Genomic DNA, 22,794 nt, shown 5'->3' with positions numbered 1-22,794 from the left:
GAAATTCTACTGGCATATCCTGAAAGTAAATGGAAATATTGCTGTGTCTGACCCATGTGTATCTTGAAGTGTTACAGAAAAAAACAGCAGCCCTTCAAGAGCCCTGAAAACCTTCCAGCACTGAAAACCTGGCATGCCTCTTTGTCCTCTGAGAGATTAATAAAGATATATAATAGCATAGACCACCCCAGACTGTTTCAATCTTCCCTTTCATCTCAAAGACTGAACTCTTGTATGTTTAATTTAAAGGTATTTGTCCCATGAGCAAAATCTGCTGCCAGAAGCATTAGTGGTTTTTCAAAGGACGTTCCTTAAATATGAATGAGCTGAGCCCCTGTGATCACCCTAATTGATCCAGCAGTGCTTGCAGCTAAAAGTAAAGCTGCCACCTTTCATGGCAGACCAGACCTTTTCCCCTGCTGCCTAATATTTGTATTCCTGACATTTTACAAAAATAGTCAGTCTTGCTCAGCCTGGGAGATTTCTATAAATTCATGACCACAGCAGTTAACTTGATTCTGTCAAAACTGGTATGTAAGCTGTAAGATATTGCCCAATAGAAAGATGAGAAAATTTTCTTTTAAAGATGGTTAGTGGTTTTGAATAAATAAAATGTCATTGATGCTGAAACGCTTAAAGGCCTAATGGATGAGGGCAGGCAGCAATGCTGGAGAGATAAACCATTCAGGTTCTTTTAGACTCCTTGTCCTGGTATCTAAAAGATGACCAAGTATGAACAGACTTATAAAGATATTTCAGGGAAATACAGTCCTGAACACTGTTAGACTTCAGTTTCACCTACACACTCTCCACAGATAAATTATTGGAGTTTTGGGTCAAGCTGGACCCAGCAGACATCAGGGGCTAAGTTTAAAATTATTGCAAGAGCACTTTACAAGGAGGATGCCCATATTTCCATGAACAACTGCATGAGTCCCCAAATACATGCAGTGTCCCTATGGTCATAGAATGGGTAATTTTTGTCCACAATGCATATGGCTTAAGAACATCTCTTTATATACAACTTCCCAAAACCACAAAGACCTGAAAGCTAGAATCTAAAAAACCTAGAATCTCACTATTATCCATTGAGAAGTTATTAAAGGAGCTCTGGGAAAGGGCTGCCAATGGGAATGAGAAAGGATCGTTCATTCTTTGCACCCATCTGTGCTTTAAATATTCTGATAGGCCATGGAATGCAGTGGAAATGTTTCAAATATGTCTACATCTCTACTAAGAGGCCAAGAGGCAAAAAGCAATTTATTTCACAGAGGACACCAAACAACCCTGAAAACAATTTTCTGTCATTTTAGATCATGACTGTGCTCAAACTTGTGGTGTAGAGGTCTCTCTTCCAGGTGGAGTCATCCAATCTGAGGTGGCTTTGAAAATACAAAAGCATGATCAGGAGTTATATGATGGTATGAAATTTCAAGACATCCCACAGAATCACAGAATCACAGAATCTGCCGAGTTGGAAGGGACCCACAAGGATCATTGAGTCCAACTCCTGTCCCTTCATTGGGCCATTTCCAAGAGCCACAAGAAGAGCCTGAGGGCATTGTCCAAACACTTCTTGAACTCTGTGAGTCTTGCTGTTGTGACCACTTCCCTGGGGAGCCTGTTCCAGTGCCCAAACACCCTCTGGGGCAACAACATTTTTCTAAGATCCAGCTTAAATCTCCCTGACACTTCAGGCCATTTGCTTGGGTCCTGTCACTGGTAACCACAGAAAAGAGATCCTTTCTCTGTGCCTCCTTTGTGCATCCCATGAATTTAATAAATGATGATCTTATTATCAGGTACTCCCTCGCCTCACATGATCAACTCCATCCAGTGTGTCGGAATAGAGTACAGTAATAGAGGAAAAAAGTGCTAATACTACAAATACTAAGGTTTGCTTACTCTTGGTCTTTCTAACTTCAACAACAAAAGCAATTAAAGTGCATCAATCAGGTCTTTTTTCTGTGATAGTGGTGTTCTCTAGTGTTTTTAACAGCTTGCAAATTCCTATGACTATAGTCAGGCTGATCCCACTGTGCTCCCTGTCAGATACCACAATGGCTATAATCTGGCACCTGCTTGGTACAAAGCTTGGAAGTGAGCCTGGGTGCCCACAGAATAAAAATTAAGTGTGTTCACTGCAGAGGGAGAGGATCAGAGAGAATTTAGGAACACTGGTGACAGCCTTTATTCTTCTCTCTCAGCAAGAGAGTCCTGGCTACGACAGGTCAGAAAACACTGCTATTGTTCTGCCTTAAACCTCCCTTTGCCAGATGCAGAATTTCAGAAGGAGCCAGTGTGGGGATGTGTTTCCAATAATATCAGCTACCTCCATCTGTCTCTTCTGGACTGCCCAGCTTGCCCCATTGTCAGACTGTTTAGAAAGCAACAAATATTTCTTGACTTGACCAGCTGGCAAATCTTCTTCCTCAGGCCTGACTTAGAGATGCATCACCTAGAAAAGCAGTGGGTTTAGATAACCTATGCTTTTTCATCTTTTCAAATTAACTCTTTTTCTGCAGAGCAGAATCCAGTGGATCCCACTGATCAGGACGTGTCTCAAGCAGATTTTTCTATAGAAAACCTGTCTCAGATGCTGATTATTCTCCCCAGTAAATTACTGTAGTATCTCTGACAGAGATATCTCTGCAGCTGTATGGAAATCTCTCATTGGCTTAGTGAATTACAGGGACCTGTATTACAACTTCATTCACATAAAGAAACCTTTACTCGTGGTCTGTGTTCACTTTGAAATTCCTTATTGGAATGGGAGACTGTTAAATAGCAATCCTCATTGCTGTCTGGTTAAACATAAACAGACCCATGAACTAGATTCTTGTACACAGTGTGCAAGCTCTAATTGATGAAAACTGAGAGGAGAGGAAAGGAAAGGGAAGTGATTTGTAACACTAAACAATCTGCAGGTTTCTTCAAATGCTGTTGTTGCCACTGTGTGAGACAGAGAGACACTTGAACAGCTTGTTTGCTCTGGTTTGTCTGGGAAGAGCCTAGTGTGCTGTGGGCTGTCTTGCAAAGAGATAACAAAAATGATTGTGACTGACAGCTTCACAGGCAGAGATGCAAGGAGAAGACAGGAGTTACTGGCTCCCAGTGGTGGGCCTGGCTTATCTCTCTTTTCAGAGAGCCCAGAATGGTCAAAATCTAAAAAAAAACGGAACAGCCTAGATGGGTTGCATCAAACTAAAAAAGGGAAGAAAATTAGGGTTTACCTGTAGGTCAGATCACACACTTGTGCTTGCTGTGGGATACCTGCTGTGTGAACTGGCGCTGCTCTGCATTTTGTCCTCCTGGACTGGAGAAAGTAGCTTGGTCAAGTAAAGGAAACCAGTGCTAGCAGGTCCAAAAGCACAGGAACTGCAAGGCAGGGGGCCTGGCAGATCTGTAACAGCACAGACAGCACATCTTATCTTGGAAACACCTTTTGGTTAATGTGGGATTCCTCTCACCTGCACCTAGCTGCCAAAAATGAGGTGAATAGTACATGCTAGCAGGCTAGGTTCATTTTATAGTCAAGGAAGAGAAGGGTGTTATGCTTCCCAGATCACATCCAACATCATTCTGAGAGATATTAGGGATGGGTACAAGTACAGCTATGCAGGTTTTGGGGGAAAGCTTTTTTTACCCGCCTTTCTTGACACTGGGATATGAATTTATCATTGGTCACAGTGAGAGCAGAAACAGACACAGTATGTGCTCAAAGCTACCCAGCATCAACATACAAAAATTTCAGGGCTGCATGTTTCTATCTTGTTTACATACTGTGGTTGATAAAGGAAAAAAATTCTTACAATTAAAAAAGGATCATTATGACAAAGCTTTATAAGAATCAGACAGGTAGTGAAGAGTGAGCTAACATTGAATTGAGAGTCAGTGCACAGGAAAACACAGAAACTACTGAAGGCCTGTCTGTGGTCACAACCAAAGCTGTTTGCCTATTTAATTCTGGGAAGGCATTTCTGTGACTTATTTTTTGACAGTATCCTTTTTTTTACTCCCAAAATGACAGCTGAAGAAAGTCATAGTGAAACAATACCAAAGGTTGCTCAGATTTAATCTAATGCTATCGGTCAGGCAGTGGTAGAAGCACTGAAGGAAGCAGCAGCATTGTTTAAGCTAGGCTGAACAAAGCAGTGTGTGTCCTGGGTGTGTTTGGAGCAGGGGCTTTTCCAGCTCTGCCTCCCCAGTGCAACCTGCAGCCTGCAGCTGTGGTTTCTCAATGCAGGGAAAGAGAGCAGCTCCAAGGAGAGCCAGCAAATGCCAGCCCAGCTTGCAGGCTGTGTCAGGATTGTGCCTGGAGCTCTGGCACCCCACAGAGGCTCATGGATCCGGGAAGGGAGATGCCAGTGCCTGCTCTGTGGTGGCTCAGTAGATGATTCCTTCTGGTTCCAGCAGCAAGTACTTCTTCATGGACAGAGGGATGGAGAGCAAGGGGACTTCGCGATGGCACCTTTCTGACAGTATTGCCCGGATAGCACACCTGCACAAGTGCATCAGTGACCGTGGGGAATTGCTGCACACAGTGAACAAAGAGTCATAGAAATCCTGGTGCCGCTGGAAAATAAACCACAAGTGTCTTTTAGGGCAACCAGAATATTTGGAGTAAGGATTTTTGGATTAAAGGGACAACTATGTCAAAGCATGTGATTTGTCCCACTGTTTTGCCTTCTGACCACATATTTTCCTCTTAAATTTCTTACTTTTCATTTAAATTTTTGCATTTGCAGCTAACTCATCCTGCTCACAGAAATCTGACCCATGCAACAGAAACTAGAGTTACATAGCTATACCCATGTAATATGGCCCTTTAAAAATATTTGCTAAATTAAAAGAAATATAAATATACATATTGAAAAATCTGAAGAAACACCAATCACAGCCAGAATCTTTTCACTGGTTGAGTACAGGGACAGCTGAGCTCCTGCTGTACCACTGACAGGGGGTGCTCCAAAAGACAACATTGCAATTAAAATATCAAAAATATGTATTTTTTCAGTGAGTGATATGCTTTTGTCAAATGAGAGATAGTAAGTGGGAAGTCCCCATCCTCTGAGATGTTATTCTCTTTCAAAAATGCTCTTTCTAATGGTTTGGTATGGGTTATTCAAATAATAAGCCTAGATTTTATTCAGTTATAACTCATGGAGAGCTTACCTCCAAGACATCCTCAGGTATGGCTGCTTTCCACTTAGATGTCGATTTGATGTGTTCATAGGAGTTGACAACTACCTCCACAGCCCTGGGGTGGGAATGACAGGCTTGCAGCACCTGCAGGCAGGATGCAGGAGAACATGAGTAGCACCAGGAAGCCAGGGCTAGCCTGGGTGCTCAGCACTGCACAACAACAAACTGGGACAGACACAACCTAAAAATTACAGGAGGATCAGGCTGGAGATACAAAAGACACAAGGCCCCTCCACACCACTCTGGTAAGCACAGCAAGAAGTCCCAGGCTCATCCCCAGTTTAAGACCATACAGAAATGCTGGCTTAGATCTCCACACGTGTCTAGATGGGGTGGGCTTTATCACCCAAATCTAGAGTTAGCTTGTTCATAGCTTGATTGAGTGACTCAACACCAGGCAAAGCCATGCACAAAAATTCTTGCTTCAGCACATGCGGCTCAGGAACAGAAAAATTTCCCATTATATGAATAAAAAATGCATTATGAGAGAAAAATTTAAAATATGACCAGAAGAAGAGACAGTTCAGAAGTAAGGCTTTCAAGCCACACAAGGACCCTGACACAACTATTCTGCCCAGTAATTTTAGCTCAACAGGAAAAAAACCCAGTCTATTGCCACTCATATGCAGGGAATAACATTGCATTCACATGATTTTGTCCCATGCAGCCTCCAGATTTCACAAACAAAACTGCAGAACATCCCTCTGGGTTAAATATCCTACATTTTTACAGACGGGCAAATGCCGGTTTGGAAGAAAGACACTTCTTGCAATAAGATGCAGAAAGAGGAGACTTCAGACCTTGCTCTCAAATACCCTCTAGGAGACTAAGTGTTGTTCTGCTACAGGCAGAGCCTGCTCAAGAGGGCACAATTAAAAGTTTGGCATTTTATTCAAAGGCTTCTGGTTGCTTGGCTTGTTAAAACTTTACATATACGGTCAGGGAACTGCAAACTGTTGCTTAGGGTACTGGATGAGAGAGAATAAGTCATGACTTCAGCAAGCTTACTTATTTGTCTGATGTAACAACACTCTTAGGTACTTCTGTCAGTATCTTGGGCTTTTCAGGTGTTTATAAACTTTTCAGGAGGGATCCTGCAATACTTTTTCTTATTTTTTGTCATCAGCTATGAGCCCAGGCCCAGTGCTTCTCCTTAATTCTCACATTTCCTGGGAATAATCCAAAGCTTTATTAAGATGAATTTCATTTTTTAATAGATTTGAATAAATTTTTAGATGTCAGATGTGACAAACTGAATCAAGTGGTCTCATCTCTAATCTTTGGTGGAGACCATGAAATACACATTTCATAGAACTCAGTTAAACCTGCATGAAGCCAGGTCTGACAAAGGGATGTGGGTTCTCTGAAATGAGAAAGTGAATCTGAAAGCCAGGTCTGACAAAGGGATGTGGGTTCTCTGAAATGAGAAAGTGAATCTGAAAGCCAGGTCTGACAAAGGGATGTGGGCTCTCTGAAATGAGAAAGTGAATCTGGCTCTGAAAAATTAGGCTTCAACCAGCATTTAGAGTTTGGCATTTCAGGTTGGTTAAGAGCAAAAATTAGATCTGTGTCTGGTTTCTGGTACAGGCAGCTGTAATTTCACTTTAGTTAAATGATACCACTCTCACAGTAGGGCATCTCACAATGTTTTGGGCATTCTGGGCTCAGACTGACTGGACTCCAGCAAACGCAGATAGTTTGGATCTCTCATCCCATTCCTGTTCAAGACACCACCCCTCTCCAAACTCTTACTGTACGAAGACATCCTTAACCTTGTGGAATTGTAGAGGGTATATCCTAGCTGCTCCATGGTTCAGTAGCAGCTGGTAGCAGATGTCTGGCTGAGCAGCTGGCCGCACAGATGTCACTTTTATGATATACTGTAAGGGTGCACAGCCATTGACATCCATGATGTTTGCTTCTGCTCCTGCCTCCAGCAGCATGTGTAGCAGGACGTGATCACAGTTCCAGGCAGCTTTGTGGAGTGGGGATTTGAAATCCTCATCACGAGCATTCACTTCAGCTTTATAGTCTAGGAGCATCCGACAGATGAGGTGGTGGTCCTGGCTGTATATCTGATCCTTGTAGTGAAGGGCCCAGTAGGCTGCACAGGCCAGGGGAGTCTCCATGTAGGCATTGAGAGCATCTACCTGTGCTCCCTGCTCCACGTAAAAGGCCACGAGCTCTGGGACACCCAAACGTGCAACGACGTGCAGAGGAGTCTCCTCGTCTTTGTTGTTTGTCCTTATGTTCACATTTGCTCCTGCCAAAGAAAGATGATGGGAGAAGATGAAGGCAGTGAAACACTTGTTTGGTCATCTCTCTGTATGGGCCCTTCTTCCCAAGGAAAAGCTCAGGGTGGGCAACTGGTATGAAAGACACGTGTAAATGCAACTAGCATGGATCAATCCTGCATTGGCTCAGTCTCCAGGGAAACTCTTAGAAACTTAAGGTTCTTGGATCCAGCCTCTATGCTGGCCCCAAGCAAGACCTTATCTAAACATTCTATTTCAGAGCAGCATGCAAGCCCAAATTTCTGCATAAAATGCTTTTTCCTATAAATTGAGACCTGGTAGAGGAAGGAGATCATTACTCCTACTCTGAACCACTCTGCTCCGTACCCTGAAAACTCCCTGCAGCACCTCGTTAACGGCAGCCTGGATGAAAGGACATTTTACGGCAGATCCGTGGATGATATTAAAGAAGCCATTGCCGGGGTTCCCGGGGGGTCCGGATGCCGTTCCCCAAGCGCTGCGGAGCGGGGCTGAGCGCGCCGTCCGTGCGGAGCGCGGCCGCGGCTGGAGCAACAGCACCATCTGCCGAGCTGCGAGCCGGGAGCGAGGGGCAGGGCAGGGGCAGGCGCTGCCTCTGGGCTGGAAAACCCCCGTGCTAATGCCGTTAAGCCGTGCTGAGTGTTGGTCGTGTCTCCGATGTCCCCGAGGCGGCATCGGCAATCCAAGTTTGGAGGTGGTGACCAGACGTGGGATCAGCGCTGCTTGCGCTGTCACCCCAGCCAGGCGGGGATGAGCTGCAGTGACCTGGATGGGTCCCAGGGGACACCACTGAGTGGAGATGGCCGGTGAAAGATGCATCTTGGAAACTTTAGGGCAGGGATATTAACTGGCACCCTGGCTTCAGCTCTTGGGGGTGCTGCTCTGTAAATGTGCACCCCCGACAGGGTTTGCTCCAGACCTATCCCATTCTATTTGGAGTCTCAGCATTCAGCTCATGCGGAAATCAGAGTTTAAAGAGTGCTTTGGGAGGAAGGGTGGCTTTTAAAGTACTATTATGCTGTTGATGGGTGGGTGGAGAAAGCCTGCAGAATACATCCTTTCACTTGCATTCATCCTCTGCTGTGTTTCATAAGAGTACATTTGACTTTTGAGCTTTTCTATGCAAGCAAATTCAACTCCTGCTGTCAGGACTGTTTGCTTTGGGCAGGATACAACTGGCAGCATTTATTTTCCTTTCTACCAAACAAAATAATATGTATCTTTCCAGAAGAAGAAAAGCAATGTTGTTATTCATTTATGACTGCAGATTGCCTTGCCCACAAAGCATGGACTTTGCACTTGGGCTCTGCATCTCAGGAAAAGCTTTCAATAACAACACATGTAACAAAACCAACCCAAAATCATTTGTATTGCCATGGCACAGTGTGATGAATAGGGGAGTCTCTCTGTAACTAAGGACTTGAACTGTGTTTCTTTTACTGTGTCCAATGTCACTGCACTTCTGTTCAGGAAATAGTGTGTGATAAATATATTTATGGAAGAATTACATCTATTCATACCCTCGTTTGTTGCAGATGACCAGAAGCATAATGTACCTTACTATGGGAAAACAAAAATCTTATATAATACCCTTTTTTCCCTCCAGGCATGAGTTTGGCTGCATTCATGACAAATGAAAAGATGGTACAAAAAACTGCATCCAGTTTTTCAAGGCCAGATCTCAAAAACCAAGCGGTTTGAAAAATTGTACTCAGGTCCAGGAAATTTGAAAAAGAAAGAAAATGAGGGGTCCCCTTTCATATGAAAGTAGCTCAAAAGTAAACCTCGATGAAAAAGATGGAAAAATCCCCCAAGAGATATAGAAACTCCCTAAATCAGAGGAGCTCTGCTGCTGATGGACCAATTGGGCAGTGGACTGGAGACACTGAAATGGGAAACAATCTTGGAGTAAGGACCAGTGGCCAGGGAAAGGGAAAGATGGATGAGGTGAGGAAACAGAATAGGAGAAACCTCCTCTGATCAAAGAGGTGAGGACAAGGAGCCTGAGATGAAGACATGAGACACCTGTGGACAGAAGGGATAAATACACATCTACTTTGAGAAATTGCCTCCTAAAAGAAAGCCCAGACCATGCTCACCCCCTTTGCCCATGCCATGAGAGGTACTCAGAGCTTTCCCTTACCTCTCCAGAGCAGCTGCTGAGCACAAGGCATGGAGGTCCGTGTGGTACAGAAGTGCAAGGGCGCCTGGCCGCTCATTGAAAAGCAGTTCAGCTTGGCCCCGTGGTTGCAGAGGATCTTGAGACACTCAACATTTGCCGTCTCACAGGCTATGTGGATGGCAGCTTTTCCATTGGGCCGGCAGTTGATTGTAGCTTTGTGATTGAGGAGGACCAGAAGGCTCTCCAGGTGGCCATACATGACAGCTATATGAAGTCCAGTTGCCCAGGATATTTTTAATTTGTAGCTGGGAAGCCAGTACCCTGTACAAAGTGAGAATGTGTTACCAGCCTCGACAAAGACTTTTCTTAGGACTATCCACCTACTGAGAATAATTGAAGGGGAAGAAAGGGTTGGAGTTTAAATGTAATTTACTGTAATTTCACCAGCATAGTACACACAAAGTTCTCTCAAGCGTAACTTCATTTTCATTAAGCACTGTTACTGTGTGTGCTGAATAGCCTGCCTTTTGGAGAGATAATTCCCGTGTAGATGAACTCTGAAAGAAACTATTAGACTTTTTTGTGACTGGTATAGGTTAAACAAAACAACAACAACAACAACAAAAAAAAACATGCTCAGAGGGTTTGAAACACCAACAGCTAAAAAATCATGGGGGAAGTGGGATCTGCAGCCTGCCAATAGCTGAACAAAGGTGGCATTGGAATAAGATGACAGCATTTACTTAGGACAGTGACTCAGCAGACAGCTCATCCTAATGTTTCTGTGTGGTAGATGGCAGGATGATGTATGTCAGCATCTGGATTCAGACCTCCAGAGATGCATTGCACATAGATAACCCCTGGCAATATACCCCAACTATTGCCCTGAGGAGCACAGAGAGAGGAGATTGGATGTAAGTTAGGCTGAAGAACCAAATAGAAACAGTGACACTTAAGCATGAAATTTGGCTGCAAAATGTTTGTATTTTTTCTCAGAAAATTTCACAGTGATTTTTTTCTTTTTTTATTTATAAACAGGTGTAAGGCCAGACAACACATAAATACTTGTTCCCAAATTAGGACTATGTGCTTAATGAGTGCACAGATACAGTCTCAAAAGTGATTACTGTAATCACTTCTTTAAGAAAAGTAAAGCATCATAATAATCTGCAGAAGGGCAACAGAAGTCTAGTTTTTTATATATATATACAATGCCTGCATCTTAGCTAAAATGTGACTATAAAATTATCTGGGTTTGATTTATCTATTTCTCCTTGGACAACTGCCTGGCTGAAATATGTTATCATGTAAAAAACACAGAAAATAATATTAGAGATGTAAAGTGAGGTCAAATTAATTTAAATCTTCTATTTTAGTCTCTGGTTTTATGCAATTTCTCAACACTAATGTCATATATATACAGTTTTTTCAGTATTCATGAGGTACAAGCAGGAAGGAAACAAATTGCTGGTGGCAAGGAGAAATGGATTAAAATTTTTCTTCCCTCCTAGATAAATTACAAGTATATTTTCAGATAGGGGCAAGAAACTGCAGACCGTATCATCTACTCTAGGACCAAATTGTTGGGACTGCCAAACCCAGTCCTGAAGGAACCCACTCTGTAAAAGGCAAGAGCAGCAGCCCTGAGGCCCTGGGGTGCCCGAGCAGGGTGACAGCCTCCTCTGAGGACACTCAGCCTGCTGACTGTGCAGGTTTCACTGGCATCCTCCTCTTCATATCCCCTCAAACCAGGCACAGGGAAGGTGGCTATATCCCAAAGTCTCTGCATAAAGCAGAGCAAGCTTCTTAAATCCCTTCCCTATCCAGCTGCATGTGCAGTGTTCCCCCTTGTTACCACTGACCTGTGATTCGCTCCAGGCTTATCCCACATAGGGCTGGGCCTTCCATTTATGGCCAGATACAAGCCATAAATTGTACATTAACAGCAGGAAAGTGATACTTAAAAGCCAAGTTATCACTTCTTATAGCCACAATTTTCCTGCCTGAGTACACAATATATTTCTGTGGCCTGTGCTGCTGGCAGGTGAGTTGTGCTCAGACATCCCCAGGGAGCCTCTCCCATGTCCTCTGCCCAAACCTGCTGAGATCTCTGAGCTCAGAGGGACAGGGACAGACACTGAGCAGGAAGAAGATGTGGGCTCCATGGGAGACCTCATTCAGCTTCCCTGTTTCTTTGGCTAGTAACATAAAGAAGCCATGGTGCAGGCAAGATCAGCATCTTTGAAAGCTCTCAGCCTCTTTGGAAGAGAGGAAGAAAAGTCACTCTGTCACCCATGACATCTCTTTTCCACTTCATCACTAAAGGCTATGGCAAAGATCAGACTGTCAGAATGATGGGGTGGTGAATTTTTCTCCCCTCTTCTTCCTTGAGGAAATCCCCCTTGCATATCAGTTATCTACCAGTCAGAAGAAAAGTAAAATTTACATAAGAGTTTTGATAGAAGTCCTTCCTGTCTTTCAGATAAAGTGAATACAATAATGTGATTTAGGCCATAAGGGTGAATTTCCTCTCCCTCTGTTTTTGGAAAACAAAGAGAATTCTTCAAAAGAGACCAGTTACTGATTGCAGTCAAATGATCTGTGATTAAAAATCTATTCATTAATCCTGTAGTCTCAAACCACACCCAGATTGCATTTTAGCCTACTGAGGACAGAAGAAGATCTATTTTAAGATAAATTCAGCACAGCGTGGCTTAGTTCATGCACTGTCCCTAGGGGAAGTACATCATGACTGTACCATCCTTGCCCTTAAGAAATCAAAAGAGCAGGAAGCAATCATTAAATAAGGGGTAAACACAGAAAAAGAGAAGAGATGAGATAGTCCCTTCTTTTTGCCACAGAAGAGAAAGTGCATTTGCTGTTCTGCTGCTGCTACTGGAGCTGTTTATCTCCACATATTATTTATTAACTTCTGGCAGAGACTGACCATTACTGCTTCTAAATACACAAGAAGAGTCTGTTAGCAAGTAGGTAATGAAGTATGTTGATTTTAGCAAAGAACAAACTTGGTTTATTGCTTTAAGCTGTAAGGTTTTGGAAGCTCTTTCAGTGTCTGGCTGGGAAATGTTTTGGGTTTTCTAAACTCCAGAACAGATGTTGTGTTGATTGTTCTAGTTGTTTTTTCCAGATTATTTTTTTCTGTTTCGATAAACTAAGACATCCTCACTTTCTGTCATTTGTAAAAATAAACCTTCTCCCATCCAGCAACATCCAACAGGATTTCCTTAGTTCCCCTCAGCTAGGGAGAATCCACTTTACTTCCACTGGAAATGGAAGACAGGGGATATTTTATGTTTCTAAATAATCTGTACATGTGAATGGGTTCATGCAAGAAATGCATACACCCCATTTATACACCTGCATGTGTCCATTCTGGGCTTTGCACCTGAGTTCTTAGGAGGAAATGGCAGAGGACTCCTGTTCCTGGAGTCTCCTGCAGCTGCAGCACGGAGGCTCAGCCTGGGCTCTGGGCTGCCCCTCTCCAAGCCCACACAGCTGATAAGCTCCCCTGCTGCAGTGGCCCTGACCATGTGAGCCTGCTGAGACGGTCCTGCCTGTGGATCAGCTTGTGCTGCAGCTTCAGAAGAGATAAAAGGCCAGAGTTCCTTGAAAATCACTCAAAACCCTCTGCTTCCTATCTGGTGAATGCTGCCACATTTACCTTGTTTGTAGGATGCCAGAATCAGGTTTTCATCTTCCACTTCAAACACTGTGTCCACATCTATTTTCTTTTGGCTCAAGAGCTCTTCCAGTGTTTCAAAGTCATTGGACTTCAGGGCTTCAAGAAAAGCTTTTTTCACCAACTTTGCAGCTGCAGCTCGAGTCATTTTCCCCTCTGTGCTCTCTCCCTCTTTGTATGTCTCCTCCAAATCCATTTCCAGACGGGTCTGTTTGTGCTGTGAAGAGGGGCACGCTGAGGTGCCTAGAGCACAGTTGCATGCTGGAGTTTCTGAAGACCAGAAGGTAATTTTATCACTCAGTCATGCTGATCTGCCTGTTCTATTTATATGAGGAGCATTTCGGGCATCGAAATGCCGCTCTTGGATATCACCACGCTCTTTTGATGAAAGCGAGGACAGACACGCCAGCAATTAAAACAAATTAAGAGTTACCTCCATGGGCTTCATACACATTAAGCTTCATTAACCACTGATTACCTTCTGGTGCTGCCCATACACTTATATTAAAAGAACTAGTCCTGGGTGTTTTTCCTCAGCTGGAGAAGCACCCACACTTCCTTTCAGACTGGCCATGGCTGATTTATTGGCTGCAATGGGATGAGATGCTCTGCCCACAGATGCCTTTTAGCTAGTGCAATTCAGGAAAAAAAAAAAAAACTAAAAAATCTCCAGGGTACTCTTCATGTTGGAGGTAACCCACTCTTCTCCAGGACAGCATTCTGCTTGCTGGTGCTGAGCTCAGGGGCAACAAGCAGGGCTCCTTGGAAGGAGAAATGCTGGGACAAGGGGGCTGCAGGGCTGTGCAGCCACATTATGGGGTGGGGGATCTCATACACTGCAGGGGGGTTGTGTGTGAATTGATCACAGGAGGCTGCAATCACAGGAGGCTGCTTGGGTCCATAGGCTCTTCTCCTTCCCTTCATCTAAATTCAGAACTTCTCTCTCACAAGCCCATCACCCTCCCTGCTTTTCCCTGCAGTCTTTGCCAGCCCCATCCCTGTACTGACAGCTGTCAGAGGATGAGGACCCACATGTAGCTAGCATGTGCTGCTGCCATGCATCACTTAGAAGTGGCTCACACCTGCACGCACTTGGGCTGCTGGATGAGACCACAGCTAGAAGGACACTATTTACCCTTGATTTAAATTGCCCAGCAAAGCAGACACCACCACAACTTCCATGATAAAGAAATCTTCATATTTCTCCTTCCTGTGAGTTTGGCTGCCAAGTGGGCTGATGGAGAGACGTGAGCCAGGTGACAGGGGAAGTCAGAGCAGCCTCTCTGCTTGAAGGGTTTCCAGAGATTCCTCAGGCAGCCCCATCAGCACCTGCAGGACCCCTGTCCATGGGACTGCTCACCAACTCTCTCCTACAGCCTGTGCTCAGCAAAGGTGGTACCAGACAGCAGCTCATATTTGTGAGTTCCTTCTACCTATGCACTTCTGAATGAAAAATACTTTACAAAAACCAATTTCCCAAGGTAATGTATGTTGTAATAGACACAAGGGGAAGGAAAATGGCTTCCTCTGGTGCTAGAGGTCCCAGGCAGCTCATTTGTGTCTTTTGAGGCTCAAGAGCAGAGTCAGTATTGGGCTCTTCATACCTTTACATTCCCTCCCACAGAACCACCTCCTGCCTACTTTGTTACTTTCAGTAGTGGATGACTTCAGGCCTTAAAAAAGTGCTGGATGCTTCCCTGGTATGAGGAGAGGAACAGGATGTGAACCCCAGATCTTACAGGCTTCTTGTTACCTGCAACTTTGTTTTTAAATCGCTATATTTCTGGAACATTGGGGATGCACAAAGCACTGCTATGTGGCTGCAATCAATTGTCCACCTCATCCACACTTCTGATTTGAAGCTGATTAGCTTTTTATCTCCCATCTTTCATAAATTATATTATATATCATGAGGACATTCAATCTGGCTGAAAGATCTGTGCTGGGACATCTCTGTGCCTCTCTGCTGCTCAAAGGTTGACATGCACAAGCATGTTGCTGTAACAGATTCCTGCACATCTGCTGATCCACCGTGCTTGCTCTTGGTTGTCAAGCAAGATGAAGTAATTTGTGCTGGCTTGGCCCACAGTGAAAGAGAAAGCTGATTAAAATTACCTTATATTTGTCATGGTCCAAGAGAATGTGAGGAAGGACAGCACCTCAGACCAGATTACAACTTGCTCACCTTCATCAATTTGTGTGGCCCTGCCCTCTCACAGAAATTTTTCTTATCATTAAGTTTAAAAGAGAGAAAGGAAGCAATTATAGATATGTATATTGCCTATATAGGTGCCTACGTGGCCTTAGTAGTTAGTGTTTTCCTGTAAGCAGTGTTTGGGTTTAATCTTGGAAAAAAAAAGTGTGGGGTTTCAGCGCAATTACACACAAGAATAAGGAAATATTTCTATATTTTGAATTGACAAACAATCCCAAAAAGTTAGAAAGTCTTTTTAAAGAACAACATAAATATTTTTATTAATTTAATTTTTATTAAATTAGTTTTTTATTAATATAACTGAAGTATAGTCAAAATATATATAATCTTTTGAATATATATGAATACATAAATAGTGTAAGACATGGGGGGAACAAAAGGGGCCAGTTTTTACTAGACATCTGTATTTTTGTTGTCTGTATGATTTCCTCTCCCTCACTGTACCACAAGGTGGCAGTTTGATTTTGAAAGTCAACACGGATGTCATCCAATCCCCAGGGCTGCCAAATATTCTGAACATCGTACCGTGAAACAAAAGCTCATCCTTTGGTTAATATAAATGGCAGTTACAGTATTTACAATATTTGTAAGTTAGACTCGACGCCACTGTCATGGGTGCTGTGCATTCACATACTGTATCCAATAAAAAAACCCACATGGTTTCCACATTTAGGATCAATTGTCTAAATGACAGAGCTAATGTGAAGGGACGCTTTTTCCAGGGAGACAACTCCTGCCCCCAAGCCTTCCTTCTGCTCCATGCAGTGCCACACAGCACAGGACAAACCACAGGCACACTGGCACCTGCACCTTGGGGGACAGGCTGGATCTGCCCCTCAAAAGAGGCTATAGAAGGTCATAGGAAGCAGGTGTGAATGTTACACAGCAAACAAGAGAAGGGCAGAAAACCTCTTGAGGTGCACTCTACTTCCCACTTCAGGCCGTGGGACCACTGTGCCTGGCTTTACTTGGGTTGCTGGGGCCATCTCCATCAGCATTATCACAGGCTTATTCTAAAGCCCACTGAAGTCAAGGGAAGCATTTCCACTGCTTTCAGTGGGTGGTCATGTCCTTTATCAGGTTGGGCACCAAGCAGCTGAGCTGAGCAGGGGACAGCTGGCTGGAGGTGAGTGCTTGAGCAGCCCTGGGGTGGTGTTATGAGAAGGATGATGATGGCACAGGGCTATGAATGAAAATCAGAGCTGGGACTGCTCATAGGAAGACAAAGACAGGCTTAAGCAGGGAGTGAGAAAAGACATACTCAGGCAGACTGTGCAGAGTGTGATTCCTGAGGAGCCAGCGCCCCTTCCTTGGCACTTGCTGATGTGTAGCAGTAATCTATTGGCAGACACATAACTCACAGCAATGCTGGGAACAGCTTGAATGGAATTTGGAGGTGAAACCAAACATCTTGAACTCTATGCTGGGACAGGCAGGAAGCCAGCAGAATGAGAAACACTCCCAAAGCAAGGTGGTGATGCAAGCAGAGCTGTGGGGCTGCTCCAAGTTGCGATAATGAACACCCTGGCAGTCCCCAGCCAGCCTGCTCCAGAGCAGCCCTGCTCCTCTGGCAGCACCCTGGGGATGCAGAGAGCAGCATCAGGTCCAGGGTCACCCACACAGGGCTGTCACAAAGGTCCTCCCCCCCAGCTCCAGAGGGACCTGCCCTGCAGCAGTGTCCCAGCACAGCAGGCCAGGGAGGATGGGGGCCAGCTAAGCAGGGCTGCTTCACCAGCAGGAGCACGCCTCCCTGGGGAGCAGTCTGCTCTGCTCTGAAGCCTTGCATGCTAAGGAGGGAGATGTGCTGAATGTCACCTCTGGGGGCCTGAAGCAAAAAACAGATCTTTGAGTTAATCCCACCCTTTGATCTCTTCTGAACAGCTCATGCTTGTAGAAATACAGTAGCAGCAGTGAGCACAGCCCCTCACTTTGCCCTGGCCCTTACAGCACCTGCAGCATCTGACCAAGCCTGCCCCGCTGCTGAGCTCCGTGGGCAATGTTACCTTGTGTATCCCTTGTGTTGCCAAGTGTATATACCTTGTTTCTTGTCTTCTTCCCAAGATTTTTTTACATGGGAAGAGGCACAAGAACATTTCTGAAGCAAGGATAAGCGTAGAGAGGGGATGTAGTTACCCACTTGTGCCACCACCTTTCTCATGGTAAAACTTGTTTCCTTGGTAGGCACAGGAAAACAAAACTATTCAAAGTCAGACACAAGCCAGAGTGAGATAGTTTGGAGGATTATGTGACTCTTGCAGCATGCCAGTGCTCAACTCAGACGAGAAAGTATTTTTCCTCCTTTGCCCAAACATCAATACCTACAGCATAAATATCTGAGTCTTGAGTTTGTCACATTGTCTCCTGCAAGAGTCTGTGAAACACTTGCAGGGTGCAATTTCAGCTCTCCCTTTCCAAACTGGATTAAGCACAGCTCTCTTATTCATTTTGCACTTTTTTTTGGCTAATATTAATATTGATTTTTTTCCACTGCTGCACATCTTTCTGCCAGCCTTAGCCATCATTGCATTTTATCTGATTTTCTTTTTCCAGGATGCCAGCTCTGAGTCTGAAGATTACATAAATCATCCCCATGCTTCTTGCTTTTTTTCTTATTATGAAAAAAGCTCTTTGGCTCTGCCAGGTGCAAACTATCTTCTCCAGGTGCTCAGCTATAAATCATCTTTTGAGAAAAATCATCTCTTTAAATTTATCCCTGTGACTGGGATAATCAGGTTAACCTGACACCTTCTTGGTATCATTGGTTTTGAATCCTCCACTTGTTCTTTGTTATATTATTTCACTTTTGTTCTCATTTGTAAGGGATAGAAACAGTCTCAGATACTGAGAGGCATTTAGACATAAACTTCCCAGTTCAGTGAAGTACAGTTCCTAGGAACTGGGAACCTATGCTCCCAGGAGAGTTGGGCTTTGTTTCCAGTAAAGCAAGAGTAATTTAGAAATATGGAGCAAGTGACATGCTTAAACCTTAAGGTACACACATGTTACAAAATCAAGAGTTGATGGAAACAATCCAGAATTTTGTTCTCATGGATGTTCTTGTCTTCATGGTGAAAGCTTAGCGAAATCCTTCCATGGATTTTGTTTTGGCTTTTATGCCTGCTCTTTCCATCTTCAGCTCCAGGGATCCATTTTCCTTTATTCCTGCACATTGTCCCAGTTCCTGCTATCAATGTATTTATTAGCATGTTCAGAAGCTCAGGGTTGGATTAGCTATTGATATTGGTGTGTTAGCTGTTAAATTTAGGGTATTTTACATTAAAAAATAGTCCTTCAATAATTGCTACTAAGATAATTATTAGTTTATTGTCCTATAAAAAGTATGTACAAAATGCATTTGTTCTAGAAAACCATTGAAAGAAATACCATAGATACCAAGCCAGAATGCTTGAAGGTTCTCTTTGATTCAAAGGGCATGAGTGCTGTAAATACAAAGCATGTACACAGAATCTAAAATCAAGTGGACATATTTCTAAGACGTGGAGAAAACAAGTCTTGCCTGTCTGTGCTTAGTGGAAGATTCTCCTCATGTTTTTTGCAGTTTGATGTCTCAGTATGTATGTAAAACAGCAGGACTTTGCAACCAAACTTAAATATGAATGTGAATCTTCACCTCTTCTTTCCTCCTGATGCAGTGAGGCATGGACTATGGTTTCAACGAACCCTTTGGAAAGCAGTTCTTTGAAGACAAGTATTCCTTCAGGGCAAAAAGAATTCATTGCCCAGGGAAAGTGCCTTGCAGGCAGCTGCATCTTCCCTTCCCACTCTGATGTGGGGCTGCTGCTGCTTGGCTGGGCTCCCTGCTGGGGCTGAACCGTGCCAGCAGCTGGCTGAAGATGGGAGATTATCATCAGGCTCTTCCCAACAACTTCTGCCTTGCCTGTCAAAGTGAGACTTGTGTAGAGCTGAGATGGCGTTTATGAGGTGGTTCCTATATATTAAATTTTCTCTTTGATATTAAATATCTATTGAATAAAGTGACAGGTGTTTTAGGGCAGGGAAACAGCTGAAGTGTGAAAGGATCTCCAGTTCTGAAACTGCTCTATAATGCCAGTTTTCTTGAATCAAAATGCTGATATATGAAAATATAAACACTTTCAGTAGAAGCAGTACTGGTGTTTAAACAGACACCAAAGAGTCAGCTCTTTGCTGGCCTGGGAATCTAGCAATTCTTGCTCAGAAGGACTGCATCTGAAGCAATGTGAAATAAAGCATATGGAAGAATCTGCCGAAAGGGTGAATGTGTGGAGAGGGAAGAGGAGGTATGACAAATCAAGCAGTGCATCAGGAACACGGCTGGAGGCAGCAGAGAGGCAGGGACAGTGCAGGTCTGATGTGGCTTCATCATCGTCCCATGCCCACGGGGTTGTGCCAGGGGTTTTGATTAATGTTTTCAATCTCTGCTGTTGCCTGTGTTTCCCAACCATTTTGCTGATAAATCAGCAATTCTTATACACAAGTGGCTGCTTGCTACATTTCCAAGCAATGTAAGCTGTTAATTGTGCTCTACCTTCCCTGAGCACAACAGATCCAGTTTGAAGATGCAGAAGTGACAATATAGCTGTGTTAGTCTAAAACAGGATATGCACATCATCTTAGATGCTGGCTTTACTGGTAGTGGACAGGATAAATCCTGCTCCAAGTGCAGGAATTCCAGCTCTTGTTGACAGACATCCAAAATGTGCATGAATGGTGCAAGGCTGGCTTGGCTTTGATGCTGTTGTGTGGGATGTGGAGCAAAGGGGATGAGAAGTGAATTATCTCCACCAGTGTGGAGTGGAGGGTGTATGAACAAACTCTTACATCATAGAATGGAGCTTAATATGTTTATTCACCACCCCAAGACCATTAGTATAAAAGCCAAGAAAATAAAAGAAAATATTTCTCATTTAAGCTTACAGTTGCCTTGATTTACACCAGTTATTAAAATTTTCCCTGAGGAAAGAAAATAAGCAATGTTACCATTTACCTCCTGAGCCTCTGAATGACTGAACCAGTAATATGGTAAAAACATCAACATCTTATAGCTATTTATATTTTGATTTTCTGTGTACTGCTGTTTCTAACATTATATAGAATATGTATTGTAAAACTATGTTCACTTTAATGAGTCGGAGTTAATTTACTAGATCTGTATAGAAAAATGTGCCTGCAGTATTAAAAGCATTTTATTTCCATTTAAAAATCTGTTGCCATAGTGACCAATCACAACTTTCTCAGTAGCTTTGTCTAGGCATTGGATGTAGGCTTTATTTTTGCTTCGTTTTAATTTTTTTTCTCCTGCATTCTCTGGGCCAAGTCCTCATTTAACTCATTTTTTATTCTTTTTATAGTCTGTCCTTTTCCAACCATATTCTCAATTAAATCATTTTAACTAAGTTTAAAGTAAAGATCACCACTTGGCTCTTCCTTTTAAATCATTATGTAAGAAACAGGAAAATGAAGGGCTGTGCACTGTGAGCTTTCTTTGTCATCAACAGATTACCCAGACCTAACATAAGAAGTCCAAAAATATCAAAAGCCCCAGGAGTCTGACACCTTTTAGTATCAATATAGTCATGTCAAAGACCTGGTGAATTGCATCTAAAACTGAAAAGCACTTGGAGAAAACTCTTCAATTTCAAGATATATCAAGAAGATTCTTTATAATTAAACCTTTAAAAAAATCAACCCACTTATCACTTCTGTTGCAGCACAAATCTTGTCAAGAATTCTCACCTTCTGAGAAATGGTGACTTGGAGTGTTGCTTTTATTCCTGGTTGAAATATAAAACTTCTCCAAGAGAAGAATAGCCTAAAGAGCCTTCACATTGCTGTATCCTCTCTAGCTAAGGCTGGTGAAAGATTTTTTTACATGGGAAGAGGCACAAGAACGTTTCTGAAGCAAGGATAAGCCTAGAGAGGGGATGTAGTTACCCACTTGTGCCACCACCTTTCTCAAGGTAAAACTTGTTTCCTTGGTAGGCACAGGAGAGCAAATAAAACTATTCAAAGTCAGACACAAGCCAGAGTGTGATAGTTTGGAGGATTATGTGACTCTTACAGCATGCCAGTGCTCAGGTCAAACAAGAAAATATTTTTCCTCCTTTGCCCAAACATCAATACCTACAGCATAAATATCTGAGTCTTGAGTTTGTCACATTGTCTCCTGCAAGAGTCTGTGAAACACTTGCAGGGTGCAATTTCACTTGTCTTAAGATGGAAATCAAAACCAGATCAGACATACTCTGGAACTATTATGTGTAGAGTAAAACAAATATAACCAGTGCTATAAATCTAATTGTAAAGTAAGTCAAATAAAAGAGGGCTACATATAACTCTCTGTAGGAGAGTAATTTTAGTAGTAAAGTATAGATATTTGTCAAAGGCAGTAATTTAATCAATATTTAGGTAACTAAGTTGATTTGTAGAACATGTATAGAAATAGTATGCATAAATAAAAGTTCATTGGTAAATAAGGTATGTGCCATGGTAATATTAGAAACTGCTTTCAAATACTATGCAGAAATAGAACATTACTGTTTTTCTTTTATTAATTAAAATTTTTGCTTCCTTAACAATGAAATCAAATTGTGATACAAAATTTGTTGTGCTATTCAGCAAACTAATTTTTTTTTCCTCTTAATCCATCTAATTTCTCACCTCTGAGTCAATGGAAAGTGCACTGAAAGATCTGGTCATACAGATATGCCTGATTCATGGAGAAGAGTCCACAGAAGAAGTCAGAGCATTCCCTTTCAAAAAAAAAAAAAATCCAGCTTTTCCTTCTAAGGATATTCTGATCTCACTTAAAGTGACTTACTAAATACAAATCTCCCCAAACCATTTTTTTAAATTATGACTTATTTTCTTACAAGTGATATGCATTGTTCACATGTTAAAAACTCTGAGAAAGTTGGTACTGCAAAAAGTGACTGTAAATTCCCAAAGTGCTTGCAATCTGAAGTGCTTGCAGTGAGTCTCTGAGGAAACACTTAGAGGAAGGTTTCTGTGATGATGTGCATTTCTGTGACTGCTGTTGGATATCCAAAGCAGAGTTGTTCAAAGAGAGAAAACTGCCCCAGGCTGAAGAGGTAAACCCTAAATATTTGGTTTTTCCCCAGTTTGGCCATTGGTGGCTGTGATCCCCAGGACATGTGAGAGGTGGAAGGAGGGTTGTGGCTCCCAGTAATGGAACTTCTTGCCCAAACCATTCTGTCCCAACACCCAAAGGCTGCTTGTGACCAACACCCTGGGAGACATCCATGGCACTGTGTTGGCA

The 22,794-nt window shown here is 43.0% G+C and overlaps 1 protein-coding gene across 1 annotated transcript; it reads right to left on the bottom strand.

Moving 5' to 3' along the window:
• Positions 1 to 4,251: 4,251 nt before the first annotated feature.
• On the bottom strand, positions 4,252 to 13,496 carry ASB4 (ankyrin repeat and SOCS box containing 4). The gene is made up of 5 exons (XM_054647164.2): positions 13,283 to 13,496; positions 9,622 to 9,921; positions 6,978 to 7,468; positions 5,176 to 5,289; positions 4,252 to 4,575 (listed from the first exon to the last, which is right to left on the bottom strand). The coding sequence occupies exons 1-5, from the start codon at positions 13,494 to 13,496 to the stop codon at positions 4,387 to 4,389; spliced, it is 1,308 nt and encodes a 435-aa protein (XP_054503139.2). The 3' UTR covers positions 4,252 to 4,386.
• Positions 13,497 to 22,794: the final 9,298 nt, after the last annotated feature.

Source organism: Agelaius phoeniceus, chromosome 1, assembly GCF_051311805.1.
Source record: "Agelaius phoeniceus isolate bAgePho1 chromosome 1, bAgePho1.hap1, whole genome shotgun sequence".
Classification (NCBI taxonomy): Eukaryota; Metazoa; Chordata; class Aves; order Passeriformes; family Icteridae; genus Agelaius; species Agelaius phoeniceus.
Note: the sequence above shows the minus strand (reverse complement) of the source record. Positions and strands in the feature narration are given on the sequence as shown.

What these genes read in the sequence shown, in the direction of transcription:
- ASB4 (XM_054647164.2), bottom strand. Translation starts at nt 13,496, where the DNA reads ATGGATTTGGAGGAGACATACAAAGAGGGAGAGAGCACAGAGGGGAAA. An exon ending in TCTGGCATCCTACAAACAAG is followed by an intron (nt 9,922 to 13,282) that starts GTAAATGTGGCA and finishes CACTTTGTACAG; the next exon opens with GGTACTGGCTTCCCAGCTAC. An exon ending in TCAGCAGCTGCTCTGGAGAG is followed by an intron (nt 7,469 to 9,621) that starts GTAAGGGAAAGC and finishes TTTCTTTGGCAG; the next exon opens with GAGCAAATGTGAACATAAGG.